Source organism: Wyeomyia smithii, chromosome 1 (genome assembly GCF_029784165.1).
Source record: "Wyeomyia smithii strain HCP4-BCI-WySm-NY-G18 chromosome 1, ASM2978416v1, whole genome shotgun sequence".
Taxonomy (NCBI): domain Eukaryota; kingdom Metazoa; phylum Arthropoda; class Insecta; order Diptera; family Culicidae; genus Wyeomyia; species Wyeomyia smithii.
Window position 1 is genome coordinate 73,456,521 of NC_073694.1, and position 15,400 is coordinate 73,471,920.

Sequence of the window (15,400 nt, forward strand, 5' to 3'; positions counted from 1 at the left end):
CCTTTACTGTAGCTGAGTGCGTGCCAATGACTTCTTTATTTTGATTTCAACATATATTCTTCAGTATCACAAAATGGCGTCCAACAAAAAAACACATCGCAATTGCGCATAACGAAAATCCGAAGTGGCTGAATCCAATTACCAAAAACCGGGAAACTTGTATAGAGGAAAATTCGCAATGTTCAAAACAAACATGGCAAACTTGTTTTTATTCAAAAAGTAGTCTATATTATTCGAACCAATGACATTATTTAACTGAAACTTTTTCTAAAAACTATCCGTTTTCTAACGTATATTTGTCTATTTGCACGCAGTCAAACCGTCACCGACGCACAGCGCATAGGCCATCATGTGGGGAATGGTGTTTTGCTCGTAGCTGCCCGTGAACAGATGAGACCACGGTCCGGAAGCGTACACCGCCACATCTTCTCCTCCGTGTGTCTCCGATTCCACTGGTAGTGTGGTAGGGAACCTAAACTCATTGTCCGTTGTGTCCAAACTACGGATATCCACTCTGCCTTCAACTCCAGCATCAACGTGCTCGTAGAAACCAAGACCATTGCCATAGCTAATCGTCATGTAGGGCAACTGATCGTTACCCATTCCGGCGCTACCGAAAATATCGTTTGTGCGGTCCTATGTTAGAGAAGATAACAACTTGAACATCTCACTCTTTTGAGCAGAATCTCAATCGAAACTTACCGGAAAACCAGCAAAAGTCACAGCGTGCGAATGATCAGACGTCACCACTATAAGAGTGTCATCTTCGGAGAACTTCTCCCTAGCCAATTGAACGGCTTTCGAAAACTCTAACGTTTCGTCTAAAGCTAACCTAGCCCAGGTATCGTGATGGGCTTGATCGATTCGGCCACCTTCTACGAATAGGAAAAATCCGTTTTCACTTTTGCTTAAGATATCGGTTGCTTTGTCAACCATTTCGGCGAGCGTCGGTTCCTGTTCCAGATTATCCCTTATTCGATTTAAGTTGTACACGCAATGTCCTGGTTCAAACAAAGCCAGTAGTCGATCGGTAGCGTTCACATCAACAGCCATCAGATCATCCCGATTCCACACGTAGGTCCGGTTCTCACCCTCATCAGCGAGATTCAACCATTCCTCAATTAAGTTCCGTTTATCCTTTCGCTTTCCTGTCTTTTCTGTTTCCGGATCCAAATCTTTATGCAAAAACTCCCGCCGTCCTCCACCCATTATAACCTTCAATCGTTTACCCGTGTCCCCATGGACGAGTTGATGAGCAATATCTTGCACGATTTCCGTATCGCAACCATCCTTCGACACCTCATTATCGTTCTCCCTATCGCGATTAGATGTGTGCGCATAAACACCAGCCGGTGAAGCGTGCGTTACCCGTGTAGTTGTCACCAATCCTGCATCCTTGCCAGCGTCCATCGCCCATTTAGCGATCGAATGAGTGTGTGTTTGATTGTCCAGCTCCGCCATACAATCATAGGCCTGAACCTGCGCGTTAACACCGATCGTGCCATAGTTACCCTTGACTCCCGTTAGGTAAGCGGTTACCGTACCGGCCGAATCTGGGACCTGATAGTCAACGTTGTAGGTCTTCGACATTCCAATGTACGGAAACTGTTCGAATGCCAACTTCTTTTCCACTCCACCAGCGTACACCCGGGTCATAGCGACGGTCGAAATAGACATCCCATCGCCAAGGAACAGAATCACATTTTTGGCAATATTTTTGTTTTGCTGCAGTCGACGTAATCGGTTAACTGTTTCTACTGTGCTGTCTGAGGAAAGTTGCTCACCTGCCAGTATTTGAAAAAAGAACGATGGTCGATAATAATGTAAGGGGAATGGTTGCAAGAAATTACCTTCGTCTATTTCACCAGTTGGTGTGCTGACCACGAGCAACCAATTCGTCGTCAGCAGAGCCAACACCAGTTGCCGAATGTTCAAAGACGCCATGGTCGATTTGGTTTTAACAGATATCTCCCCTATCGGGGGATGGCCTTTTATAGTTATTACTGTCTACCGTGCAGTGAAGATTATCGCATATGTGATAAGAATAGGGCACAGAATCAAACAGCTCACCGAATACAGGGTCATCCCCCGACAGCGTGACGTGGGTATGCAGTTTCAGGGTCATCCCGAACCAAATTTGCACCGTTGTTCAAATTGTAAATAGCTTTTTTACCACTGTAGCGATACAACATTTATGGTTTCTTGTGATTTACTTACGAGATAAAGGGGTTTTGCAATGAAACAATGTATGGCTGATTCGTGATGAGTGGCCCTATATTAGCCAAAACGTCTTAGTTAGAAGACATCTAATACCAAAGTCACACAAAAGGTAATGCTTTTTTGTTGACTGTTACGTATTCGTTTAATGTTCTTCGTTTCCGGGTTCGTTTAGGAAGCAGATTCCCTTATTTTCTGTTTCTTATTTGCTGTTTTCTTTTTTTTTTTTGGTTTCTGTTTTTTTTTGTTTTCTGCTGTCTGTTTTTTTTTGAAAATTGAAGCACCTATCGTCCGGTGAGACAACAGAATTCTTCACTTTAATCTGTTATCATAAGCGCATTTTATAACTGTAGACATTATGAGTTCAAACTGACGTGAGCAAAATTCACAATCCACTAAAAAGCAAAGCCTTGGTGCTACATTCCGATTCGGAACTCGACCTTCTGTTTATTATACACAGACTTCGCAGCCAACTGTTAAGTGTACAGGACAATTGCGGGGCCAGCGCTACGATCCTACTAACACTAACAGTCTCTCCCGAGCCGAGACTCGAACCTACGACAACTGGCTTGTTAGGCCAGCATCGTACCTCGAGACCAACTGGGAGTGTTAATGGCAATTCACTATGAAATGGCAATTTTCGGCTAGAGTCTCAATCGAGATTGATACGATACGAAAATGATATTTCTGTCATCAATTTCAACAAAGGATGAGTCTTGAAGCAAAATTGGCTTTTGATGAAACCAGTATTCGTCCACCATTGCCGCCGTTCCAATAATAAATCGATTTATACCCGAGATAACAACCGATTTACACCAGCTCCAATTTAGTTATCAAGATTATCTGCCCTCACGTGCAGCCCTCCTGCACAGTCATGGTAAATGCGTGCGGCTAATTGGCTACCAATAAAAGACTTGCCTCCAAGTGGTAGCGTTGTCAGTCTCGAATCAATCGCTGAGCTAGTAAATATTGGAATTGCTGAGGATGCTGAACTACCCAGTTGTACTAATCGTCTGCATGGTGGTTTCATTAACCCAATCCAGTGCGGTTCGTGAAACTTACGACACCGATCATCAACACTTTCGTCCCAGGCCTGCTGTGGCAGAGAAAACTAAACAGAAGCTAGGATACGATGAGATCGAAACCACTTCCTTGTACTGGCAGCAGCAAGCCCAAGACACTCTGCGGTCCAAACTAGGCGAACAACCGATAACTACGAAAGCAGAAAATGTTATCTTCTTCATCGGAGCCGGTATGTCAGCTCAGACTATCGCTGCTACCCGTATGTATCTGGGCAACGAAAACAACTGGCTTTCGTTCGAACGGTTTCCCAACCTCGCAACAGCGAGGACCTTTTGTTACAACCAACAGGTTGCGGATGGCGCTTGCACGGTTTCAGCGTACCTTTCTGGAGTGAAAACCAACTACGGAATGATTAACGTATCACCCAGTGTTTCTCGTGGTAGCTGCGAATACGATCAAACCAACGCGGAATTCCTAGGTCTGATGAAATGGGCACAGGAGAGCGGCAAACACACCGGAATAGTAACCAATGTTGCCATCACGGATGCCAGTCCGGCCGGGGCATATGCTAGTGTTGCATCACGGGAACGGGAAAACGATGCCAAAGTTGTGGAAGCTGGATGTGACCCGACTCAGTATCCAGATATCGCACATCAATTAGTCCACGGAGAGGTGGGGAAGAATCTAAATGTTATTCTTGGTGGCGGTCGGAAAAACTTGCGACCTGTGGATTTGTTGGATGAAGATGGTAATTTCGGAGCTCGCACGGATAACCGTGATTTGATTAGTGAATGGCTGGCGCTCCATCCAAACAAGGCGAGATACGTGTATAACAAACTAGGTCTTCAAACGGTTGATCCCAATAATACTGACCATCTACTAGGAATATTTCACTCTGGTTCTTTGCTATATAACTTAGAAGCACAGGATCTACAAATAACTCAACCGGAGCTGTGGGAGTTAGTCGATGTAGCTATCAAAATTTTGAGCCGCAACGAAAACGGTTACGTTTTATTCGTGGAAAATGGAAAAATTGACGAAGCGCATCATGAAACTAAAGCTCGATTAGTCTTGGATGAAACTGCGCAGTTTTCTAAGGCAGTAGATTTTGCCCGAAATATTACTGACACAAGTGACACCCTGATGTTGGTGTCAGCAGATCATGGCCATACTATGACTTATAATGGTTATCCTGTAAGTAAAGCTCTTCCCGAAGAGAGGATGGATTTTACTTACTGTGCTTATTTTCAGAAACGAGGCAACGATGTGCTTGGTATTGCTAAGACGAGCGACGAGGATGGTTTGCCTTACACAACCCTGAGCTACGCGAATGGTCCTGGCTATCAGATTACGTATACCGAGGAAAATCGTGGAATCCGGGCAGATATTAGCAAATTGGATTGGCAAAATCGAGATGCACTATATCCGGCCACTGTTCCTTTGGATGCTGCAACGCACGGTGGAGAAGATGTTGCATTGTATGTCAGTGGTCCCATGGCGCATACATTCCAGGGAAACTTCGAGCAAAACGCAATTCCGTATCTGATCGCTAGTGCAGCGAACATCGGAAGGTATGCACCAAGAGATATAAGATGGTCTTTTGCATAAGTATTGGTCTTTATTGTGATTTCTGTGATTGTAATATAGTTTTTATCTTACGAAAAAAGTGGCTTTTTTTTACTTTAATATTCTCTACCGTAGAGAGATCAGACCGTTGCTAATGACCGTTGAATAGATGTATAGGGGGATAATTGAAACAGAGTGAAATTGACGCTAAACGGAGAAAAATTAACTTGATGTTTTGTGAACCTCCAATTTCAATAGAAATAGGATTCAATCCTTTTCTATGATCTTGAAGGCAGTGAAAGAACGTGATCTTCACATGCAGTGCTTTTTTGGACGTTTTAAATCCGTTTTCCAGATTTAATTGAAGGTTCCATCACATAAGACCTTTGTTGTTTTAGTTATCACAAAGGACCTATTACATTGGTCTCTTAGGGACCTTTGATTTTTATGGCTTCATTATTATGGCTGTTCGCGTAAATTTGTCCTTGACATTTTTTATCGATTTTTATCGCTTTGCAATGAAAAAATAATAATAACTAGCGTATTAGAAAATTGTTCAACGTTTTATCTATCCAACAACATATTGATTATTGTCATCCATCATGTGATTATGCTGTTATTATCGTTTGAAGTCTGACGCAACATTTGCCAGCTTCATTTCTAATTTTACAGAATGCATACTATTATAGAAAACAAAGACGTAGTCCCACGTCAAAAATCTCTGTAGCAGTTTGTGAAAAGAACGTAAATGCGTTTGACCAGAGTGAACCGTACACAAACATTGCATCCAAAGACATGATCGTTTATATTTTAAGCTTCGGGCAGGTCGTGAATACGATTGCCATCAGAATCTTATAAATAAACTGCCAGTTGGTTTCCGTAGAGCTGAATTCTATTTTAATGAGGCACGTCACTTTTTTACAAGATCTTGTTGAGCCAGACGGAACCAAGTGCATTTCAATTTCATTTGATATTTTTTAAATTAAATTAAATTTTGTGTTGTTAAAAACGTCAGGACTGGATTAATATATGTTAAATCAATGAAATTAGTCAATACCTGCTTCAAAATACCGGAGCATTTTACATCGATACTATTTTAACAATTAGCACTTGGTGCGTTTTAGCACCAAAAAATAAACCAACAGAAATTGAAGCTTTGCTTGGCTATCAGCTGTTAAATTTTGCATACGGCTTGTACTAAGCTGTAACGGCATCTTCAGCGGTGGTTCAAATCGTTGTTTTGTTCTACTTTTTTTTTGGAACAAACTCAAATTCACTGCTGCACCGGTGGTGTTAATTTTGTTTTATACCAGAACTAAATGGTAAAAATTTGAAACTCGTATACGTTTTGGTCTATTTTTGTCACTTTTTGGAACAAGAAATAAATCGTTCTAAAACCCTTTGTACGCTACCAATAGGTGGGTAAATTGTCATATTGTAATTGAATACCTCATTTTTAGCTATTTCCATATAAGCGTTTTGCGAGCGTTGGGGAATAAACAATACATAGATTTTCAATGACAATTCACAATTCGTTTTTGTGGCTTTTCTGAAGAAGAAAATGAACAGCTTTGTCGTTTTTGGCTTCAAAGAAACCGACCAGCTAAAGGAGGAATACTGGAAGACCATAACCGTAGGTTCATCTACTTGGTTTGCAACCATCAGCCACCAGGATGACAAATATGTTGGCTATTCGTCCTAATCGCCTTAATTGTAGTGCGACTAGAAGAGACCTCAAGAGGCCAGAAAAATGTTCCTCTAGACACTGAACTGAAAACGTTCAAAATGCAGGCCTGTTTCAATAACTTCAAAACCAAACTCAAGTTTTAAGAACTGCAAGACGATGAGACTAAAACGGAAGATGAACATCTACGCGATCAAATATTTTTCGCAATCCTTCGAAGCCCTACAGTAGCAGGAATTTTTCGAACATACCAATCCATTCTGAGAAATGTCACTGACGCTCGGGTCAAACCGTCAAATATATAAAGTCTTGTCTAGTCTAGTCTACACTAACACAGCCAGTACTTGAAAGGGTCCTGGAAAATGAGATCCATCATTTAAAAAAATGATTTCCATACATTTTTCTTGTCAACGGCCAGGCCTACTGTGTAGCGCAATATAATACAATATAATCTAAGATCGGGGACAATCCGTACCAACCGATCCGTGTGTAAGAAGTAATATACCTAATTCGTTGGGAGTGATAAAGCTAAGAAAGTACACTCCTTTGTTGACCAATCTCCTGGGATGGAACATAGGTATTTCTTCCTTATGTTCGGGTTTCAAAACCAAGGTTATAGCGCCTTTACTCGCTTCAGCTGTTACGGTTGGAACTTGAGTACTAATTCTAGTCCTAGCATTTTTGCTTATGGTTATAGCGCCATTACTCGCTCTCTGAAAGGAATATGAATTAGGAAACAAATTTGAGTTCCATTTATACTAAGAAATGGCTTATATCCTAGGAAAAATGCAAATATGCATATCAAACAAAACAAAGTGCTAAGTTTATTAACAAAATACCAAAACTATCGCAATCAAAATTTGGTTGTCGTGAATTATCGTCAGCCCGACCAAAACGGTTACAGTATCTATCTATACATAGAAAAATGCAGCTCTGTCTGTCTGTCTGTCTGTCTGTTCCATATAGGCTTGGAAACTACTGAACCGATCGGGGTGAAATTTTGTATATAAGGGTTTTAGGGGCCGAGAAAGGTGACTAAGGTAATTCGAGACCCCTCCCTCTTCTGGAAGGGAGGGATCCCATACAAATGAAACACAAATTCATGCACATTTCGAGAACAAACCAAGCAAATGGAACCAAATTTGGCATGTGGATGTTTTTAAGGGTAACAAATATATCCATAATGGTTTGACACCCCTCCCTGTTCCGCAAGGGAGGGGTCCAATACAAATGAAACACAAATTCATGCACATCTCGAAAACTAACCAAGCAAATGGAACCAAATTGGGCAGGTGGATGTTTTTAGGTGTAAAAAATTTATACATAATAGTTTGACACCCCTCCCTCTACTAAAAGGGAGGGGTTCCATACAAATGAAACACAAAGTCTTGCACATCTCGAAAACTAACTAAGCAAATGGACCCAAATTTGGCAGCTGGATGTTTATAGGGGTAACAAATATATCCACAATGATTTGACACCCCTCCCTCTTCTGGAAAGGAGGGGTCCCATACAAATGAAACACAAATTCATGCACATCTCGAAAACTAACCAAGCAAATGGAACCAGATTTGGCAGGTGGAAGTTTTTAGGTGTAAAAAATATATTTATAATAGTTTGACACCCCTTCCTCTACTAAAAGGGAGGGGTTCCATACAAATGAAACACAAAGTCATGCACATCTCGAAAACTAACCAAGTAAATGGAACCAAATTGGACAGGTGGATGTTTTTTGGGGTATCAAATATATCCATAACAAATTGACGCTCCTCCCCCTTTTAAAGGGGAGGGGTCCCATACAAAAGAAATGCAAATTTCGCACAGCTCGAGAACCAATCCACCAAATAGAACCAAATTTGGCATGTAAATGTTTTTAGAGGTAACAAATATGTTCATAGTGTTTCGACACCCCTCCTTCTACTGAAAGGAGGGGTTCCACACAAATTTCTGCACATCTCGAGAAATAATCAAGCAAATGGAACCAAATTTGATATGTTGAGGTTTCTATCCGTAAAATGTCTCCAAATATCATTTTCAAATCATGGTGGTGACTTCCGGTTTCTGAAAAACAGCGGGATATGACCACTTACCACCCAATATGGGTATTTCCGAAATCTTGATGATACACAGAAACCACAAATCGACCTCCGACAACATTTTGAGTTGTGAAATGGCAACTTCCGGTGACTGTAAAACTGCCGAAAATGACCAAATACCACCTAATATGGGTGTTTTTTTAACCAGAATGACGTTCAGAAGCCAAAAATTGTCTCCAAATGCCATTTTGAAATCTAAGATGGCGACTTACGGTTTCTGAAAAACAGCGAGATATGCTAAAATACCACCCAACATGGATATTTGCGAAATCGTGATGATGCATTGAAACCAGAAATCGACCTCCGACAACATTTTGATTTGTGAAATGGCAACTTTTGGTGACTGGAAAACTGCCGGAAAGACCCAAAAATAACCAAATATGAGTGTTTCTTCAACCAGAATGATACTCAGGAGGCAGAAATTGTCTCCAAATACAATTTTGATATCCAAGATGGAGACTTCCGCTCTATGAAAAACAGCCAAAAATGGCCGATTTCCATCCAATATGAGATGCTTCGATACCAGAATGATACACAGAAGCTAGAATCGATCACAGACACCATTTTGAATTCTAAGATGGTGACTTCCGGTTTCTGGAAAACAGCCGAATATCACTAAATAATACCTGTTATGGGTGTTTCTTGAACCATAATGACGCTCAGGGACCAGAAATTGTCTCCAAATGCCATTTTAAAATCCAGGATTGTGACTTCCGGTTTCTGAAAAAAAGCCTAAAGTGACCAAATACCACCCAATATGAGTGTTTTTTTAACCAGAATTATGCATAAAGCTAAAAATTGACCTCAGGCACCATTTTGAATTGTAAGATGGCAACTTCTGGAAAACAGCCAGATACTACTACATATGAATATTTCCGTAATCGAAATGATGTATAGAAGCCAAGCATTGACCCTGGACACCATCTTGAATTCGAAGATGACCACTTTCAGTTTTTATGAGTATTTCCGGAGAGGTGATGTACTAAAGGCTGAAAACGAGGATGTTGACATTCCGATAAAACCAATAATTTCAAACGATATAAACAAATCGCAAGAAATCAATAAATTTGGAATGTTGAAAATTATTGAATTAAACATAAAAATAGGCGGGACGAAGTTTGCCGGGTCAACTAGTAATTAAATAAAAATTGTTTATATGTATTACAATTGTCCAAAAGCTTGGAAAGTCATAACATAAAAGCATAGAACTAATTTAAATGTTCGTAACCGACCAGGTAGGGCATGGTAGGCGATACAATCAAATATTTGTCGAGCGCGATATTAAATTTTCAAACTATTTTTAAACTATATTGTAAAACTGCCTATTCTGTCTTGTAAGACAGTCTTGCGTGTTTAAAAATTAACAACTCCCAACTTTAAGTATAGTTAGTCTAAAGAACACGGTGGCGATACAAATATGCATCTACCAAAAACATACCAATTGGTTTCAAAACGGCCAACTTACAGCGTTGGGTATTTTAAGTATGTAACATACTCATATCTATACATTTACCTCAGTCACCTACCAAATGCACAAAACTGACAAGCTCCGTGCATTCAAAGCCCAACAAGTAATCGCGTTCTATGGCTTAAAACCTTAAGAACATAAAAATGCAGATATACAAACTAACCAAAAGTCTAACATGTATTGACAAAATGCCAAACCAAACATGATGTAACTGTTGTAAGTTTATATCACGCTATAAAATTAATTATTAAAACGACAATGACGATGACAAATAGACTGCATATCCACACACTACCAAAAAACAGTATAGAGATCACCCTCTCTTTCCAGTTTTTTAGGAAAACATGCTAATCGTAAATTGAGTCTCCAGTTCAATTTTTTACAAAATTAAAATAAAATTTCCGAAATAACTTCAGATGTAGTGAGCAATGCGCACTGCATGAACGCAACCCACTGTCAATGCAATCAAGCCACTCATTAACCAAGCATTCTGTTATGTAATCTTCCATATCACTACTTTTCTAAACATTTTACTCACTGTTTAAAAGCTTAGTTTAGCTTAGCTTAGGTAGACTGCCCGTAGTTGCACTCCGTGATTGGTCGAACCAACAAAATTGCAAAACGAACCAGATAAATGGTGCTTGGGACTAGCATTACATTGTCATTGTGCAATTTTCATTGGTTCACAATATGTACTGAACTTATAATTTTTGTCGAGTTTGACTGATTTGTGGTACCCGGTGTATAAGGAACATTTGTTTAATTTGAGTGCCGGTATTAATACATTCTACAAACCACGCGATACAGATCAGCAGGAAGAAATCCAGCTGTCGTAATTCATTGATATTGAACATGATCATAGCGAAGTACCAAAATAAAAAAAAAAAAAAGAACCAGCTATAATGCCATCCAGATCCTTTTAATTCAATCTCCATTTTGTGTCTTTAATCGATCATAATCACCGATATGTTGAGTATCACTCGGCTTGGATATAGTTGCAGAATGATAATTTTCGGTGTTCCGTATCCCTAGCTATTGTTGCGAAAAATCCCCCTTTTGGCGTCTTCCAGATCTTTCGAGAAGGGCCTTAAAAGCTGAGGCCTCAGGTACAGATGTTTGCTTCACAACACAAATTTCAAGAAACATCACTTCATGCACCGACCAATTCGACCAATTTCCTGTTACGAAAAAGCAACCCTTCGTAACATGCAATCAACCAATACAAGAACGTTTATCACTAATTTTTCGAAAACAATGAATTACAAAAGATTAAACGAGGAAATTGTGACGCAGGAAAAAATCACGTCCGTTCGCGTTCGTGGTTTACTTCGATCGCTCGGGTCAAACCGTCAAATATATAAAGTCTTGTGGAAATGAAGTGTCTTGCCGAGGTAATCGTTTAATGTGCGTAAAAATTATCGAATTTCCGTTTGTAAAATATTGAGTGCTTTTCATTATAACAAGTCTCATAAACTGACAGCATGTGGTATTGAATTGTTGACAGTATGACAGATGTCAGCGGTTCAAACAACAAGATATACAACACCGGTGAGGAGAACGAAAAGTTGGTTTATATTAGCTGGTTCTATTCAGGTTTCGCTGGTGTGAATCTAGTATAAAGTTGTTTCGAAAATAGATCACCGCTGAAGATGCCCTAATGATATCTATGTAATCTCCCAGATGGTCTCGAGGTACGATGCTGGCCTAACAAGCCAATCGTCGTAGGTTCGAGTCTCGGCTCGGAAGAGACTGTTAGTGTCAATAGGATCGTAGCCCTAGCCCCGGAATTGTCCTGTACACTTAACAGTTGGCCGCGAAGTTTGTGTATAAATAAACAGAAGGTCGAGTTCCGAATCGGAATGTAGCACCAAGGCTTCGCTTTTTGATATCTTTAGATAGATTACGTTTGGTTATTGGAGAAAAGAGTTTTTTAAATAGTCTAGTTGACATATCGTAGTAAATACGTTCGACCATACCGAACTAAAGACTATTTTTTGAAATTTTTGTTCGACCAGTATGAACTGAGTGCGTTGGTGCCAAGAATAAAAGCCAATTATTTTATCAATTATTGTAATTACTCTTGTATAATAACAGGACATACATCAAGCCCTATTCATGACGTGTTAGCATTAAAATTACTGATAAGTTCAAACAAGTTTAATTCATGGGTGGTCAAACTTTAAATGCCAATTACCCAAAATAATGTGTTTGGCACATGAGCAATTTTCTTGCGTTACTTTCAACAGAAATTGAGCTCACGTTCGCTCGCAAAGAGCAGATGGCATCTGTGTTCTTCGACGTATAGGAGGCTTATGATTCCATTTCTATTGACATCCTTTTGGGCAAATTTCACCAACAAGGGTTTCTCTAATAGTACACAACTTTTTACACAACTAGTTGTGCAGGTTCAAATGGTGAGCTGACAATCTGGAAGAATCATCGAACTTAGCTCCTGAGGATCGGCGCTCGATCGAGTTCGAGTTCATATCTCAGACCTCCATGACCCATATGATTATAATAGACTGTTAGCTGGGCAATGACACCCGACAGTAGCTAAATGAGAAGGTGCGACGCAATCATTGGCGCGTAAACAATATTCCGCCGGTAGAGAAAATGCTTCGCCAACACGAGCATCTGGTCTGCAGAGCGTCTTATTTCCACGTTAGGAGCGACTTATCAACATCCTAGTGCCAGCGTGGTTCTTCAACTACAGCGTCATCAACGTACACTGCTCACAAGACGGGAGACCTGACGACGAGAAGGAAGCATTCTATGCGCAGCGGGAGAAGGTCTACGATAGCTACCCGTGACGGGGCGTGATTGTCGTGATTGGGGACATGAATGCTCAGGTAGAACGGGAGGCAACTCACCGACACTATCGGGCAATTTACCGGTAATCGGACCAGATAGCCTGCATGCCATGTCTAATGAAAACGGCCATTTGTGCGTGGTCATCCGACCGAAAGACAGAGAACCAAATCGACCACGTTCTAATCGTCGGCAAACTCTACATCATCAACGTTCGCACCTATCGCACTGTGCATCTAGATTCGAACCAGTAAAAAGATGGCGGATACGTACATCTGGCTGATCATCAATGTATCGAAGACAAAGTACACGACAGGAAGAGGTTGAAAAACAGTGCCAACTTCCCACCTAGAGTTCATGTTGGTGGTGATGAAACCGAGGTGGTCGACGAATTCGTGTACCTGGGTTCATTGGTAACTGCCAACAACGATACCAGCGGAGAATTTCATCGGTACATTATGGCAGAAAAATGCGTATACTTCGGTCTTTAGAAAACGCTCCGACACTGATCAGACCGGCAATCCTCTACGGCCATGAGAAACTATGCTTGTGGAGGACCAACGCGCTCCTGTGGTTTTCGAGCGGAAGATGTTACGTACCATCTTCAATGGACTGCAGATGGAGTACAGGAGCAGTTGAATGAACATCGAACTGCAGGAGCTGCTTGAGGAGCCATCTATTGTCTACACCGCTAAGGTTCGCAGGTTGCGGTGGGTTGAGCATGAGAGATGGTCGGGTATGGGAAATTTGTTACCCGTACCCGACTAATCGAGAATTTTCAAACCAGTACCCGACCCGATCCCGAAGTCGGGTTTGTTTAAAATACCCGTACCCGACCCGATCCCGAAAATTTGTTTTGCCAACTACCCGTACCCGACCCGTACCCGAAAGAAAAATACCCCGAAATTGCCGGTACCCGACCCGTACCCGACCCGTCCTGGATTTTTTTTTTTTATTATTTTTTTTTTTTTATTTTTCAAAATACCTGGTTACCTCGCACATTTCATGCACTGATTGTCATATGTGGTTTCTCGAGATGATGGCCGGAGTTAGGCTAGAACCGATTGTTCATGTGAACGAATGTTGATGACCCAGAGTTCCAGGCGACATATTGGTTCTCCTTGAATCCAGCGTAGCACCTGTCACTGAGAACGTCCGCTCGTCTGATGTTGAAAAATTTGACCATATTTATCACGCAGCAAAATATCTATTCATAATTGTGTACGGAGTATTTGGGTTCCATTTTTCGTGTTAGTTGCCTCATATTAAAATTGATCCAGGATTTCAATTATTTATTTTGTATGTATACGTATGATTCATATAAAATGCTGGAAATTTTTATTTTGTTTTCGAGAGATCAATAAAAATTCGATAGAATGTTTTTGAAAGATTCATAATAACTTTATAATGAACCAGATCGAAACAACTAGAAGATCAGGATAAATTAACCTATAGTGGACTCCTTTATTTTATTAATTTGTGTTTGTGATGCAGACTGACTGGACAAGATGTTTCCAGATGGAAGTTTTCTGAAAATCACTCGAGTTTTCACATTCAATGAATTTATCTGGCGGGTGGTCCACTATAAGGAAGGGATCCACTATATGTTAATTCACCCTACTAGAACAACACGGAGAATGATGAGAAATGCATGTCTGGTAGAGTTTAAAATAAACGACGAGTTTTATGTGCACATCGTAGCAACCTGGAATCTAAAATTCCTGCAAGACCTGGGAGGAAGAAACGAATACTACACTAAAAACCGGTCGAAACCAGGGCTCCTGATTCCCGCATTGAATCTTCATTCGCTTCGTGAACCGTTCGCTGTGGACTAATGTCAATGTAACACGAACGCATACTTCATCGAGCGCGTACATGTGTTCGGATGAACTGAAACGATCGATTCGTGTCTTTCCCTTTTCCTGCTGTTTCTCATTATTTGCCGATTGGATACGGTTCAAAATCACATCGATGCAACTCAGTAAATATTTGTATCGGTTCACCGTGGCATTAATAGATTCATCATGGCAAATAAAATCGGGACGAAGACAAAATAGCATTCGCCTCGAATCGTTCACTGAAGCTTACCAGAATTTCTGAGCTTGTTCGTACATTTGCTGGTGCTATGAGACAATAGGCCGTATGAGTTAGGCCGAAAATATACTGGCGCGTCTTGCACTGCGGAGACGGTTCGCCTTGCCGTGGGTTAGCTGTACATTAACCTGCGGCAGGGCTTTACTTAGGGCTGTACATTAGCCTACGGAGCTAGTATGTTCACGGCCTTAAAGCGTTGGCTTTATTCGCCGCTGCAAATACTACGAGACAAGCAGGACAAACTTTTTTGTTCATACGGCCGGGATCAAAATAGCTTTTATTTTTGTATCTATGTCGTGATGATTCAATAAAACAGCGAGCATAGTTTCTTAAGAAAACGATTAATGTTGGAAATCAAATACAAAATTTAGTTGAATTTATTATGATTGACGACGGGGAACATATTGTTCATATATTTCTCGGTTTTTGAAGATGCATGGCAGC

The 15,400-nt window shown here is 40.7% G+C and overlaps 2 protein-coding genes across 2 annotated transcripts; one reads left to right on the forward strand and one right to left on the reverse strand.

Moving 5' to 3' along the window:
- Nucleotides 1-300: 300 nt before the first annotated feature.
- Nucleotides 301-1,946, reverse strand: LOC129723138 (membrane-bound alkaline phosphatase-like). The gene is made up of 3 exons (XM_055677139.1): nucleotides 1,851-1,946; nucleotides 703-1,784; nucleotides 301-636 (listed from the first exon to the last, which is right to left on the reverse strand). The coding sequence occupies exons 1-3, from the start codon at nucleotides 1,942-1,944 to the stop codon at nucleotides 301-303; spliced, it is 1,512 nt and encodes a 503-aa protein (XP_055533114.1). The 5' UTR covers nucleotides 1,945-1,946.
- A 1,220-nt stretch (nucleotides 1,947-3,166) lies between these two features.
- On the forward strand, nucleotides 3,167-4,975 carry LOC129716827 (alkaline phosphatase-like). The gene is made up of 3 exons (XM_055666664.1): nucleotides 3,167-4,434; nucleotides 4,492-4,811; nucleotides 4,942-4,975. The coding sequence occupies exons 1-3, from the start codon at nucleotides 3,202-3,204 to the stop codon at nucleotides 4,973-4,975; spliced, it is 1,587 nt and encodes a 528-aa protein (XP_055522639.1). The 5' UTR covers nucleotides 3,167-3,201.
- The last annotated feature ends 10,425 nt before the right edge of the window (nucleotides 4,976-15,400 follow it).

What these genes read in the sequence shown, in the direction of transcription:
- LOC129716827 (XM_055666664.1), top strand. Translation starts at nt 3,202, where the DNA reads ATGCTGAACTACCCAGTTGTACTAATCGTCTGCATGGTGGTTTCATTA. An exon ending in TGACTTATAATGGTTATCCT is followed by an intron (nt 4,435 to 4,491) that starts GTAAGTAAAGCT and finishes GCTTATTTTCAG; the next exon opens with AAACGAGGCAACGATGTGCT. An exon ending in AGTGCAGCGAACATCGGAAG is followed by an intron (nt 4,812 to 4,941) that starts GTATGCACCAAG and finishes TCTCTACCGTAG; the next exon opens with AGAGATCAGACCGTTGCTAA.
- LOC129723138 (XM_055677139.1), bottom strand. Translation starts at nt 1,944, where the DNA reads ATGGCGTCTTTGAACATTCGGCAACTGGTGTTGGCTCTGCTGACGACG. An exon ending in AACTGGTGAAATAGACGAAG is followed by an intron (nt 1,785 to 1,850) that starts GTAATTTCTTGC and finishes AAATACTGGCAG; the next exon opens with GTGAGCAACTTTCCTCAGAC. An exon ending in TGACTTTTGCTGGTTTTCCG is followed by an intron (nt 637 to 702) that starts GTAAGTTTCGAT and finishes TCTCTAACATAG; the next exon opens with GACCGCACAAACGATATTTT.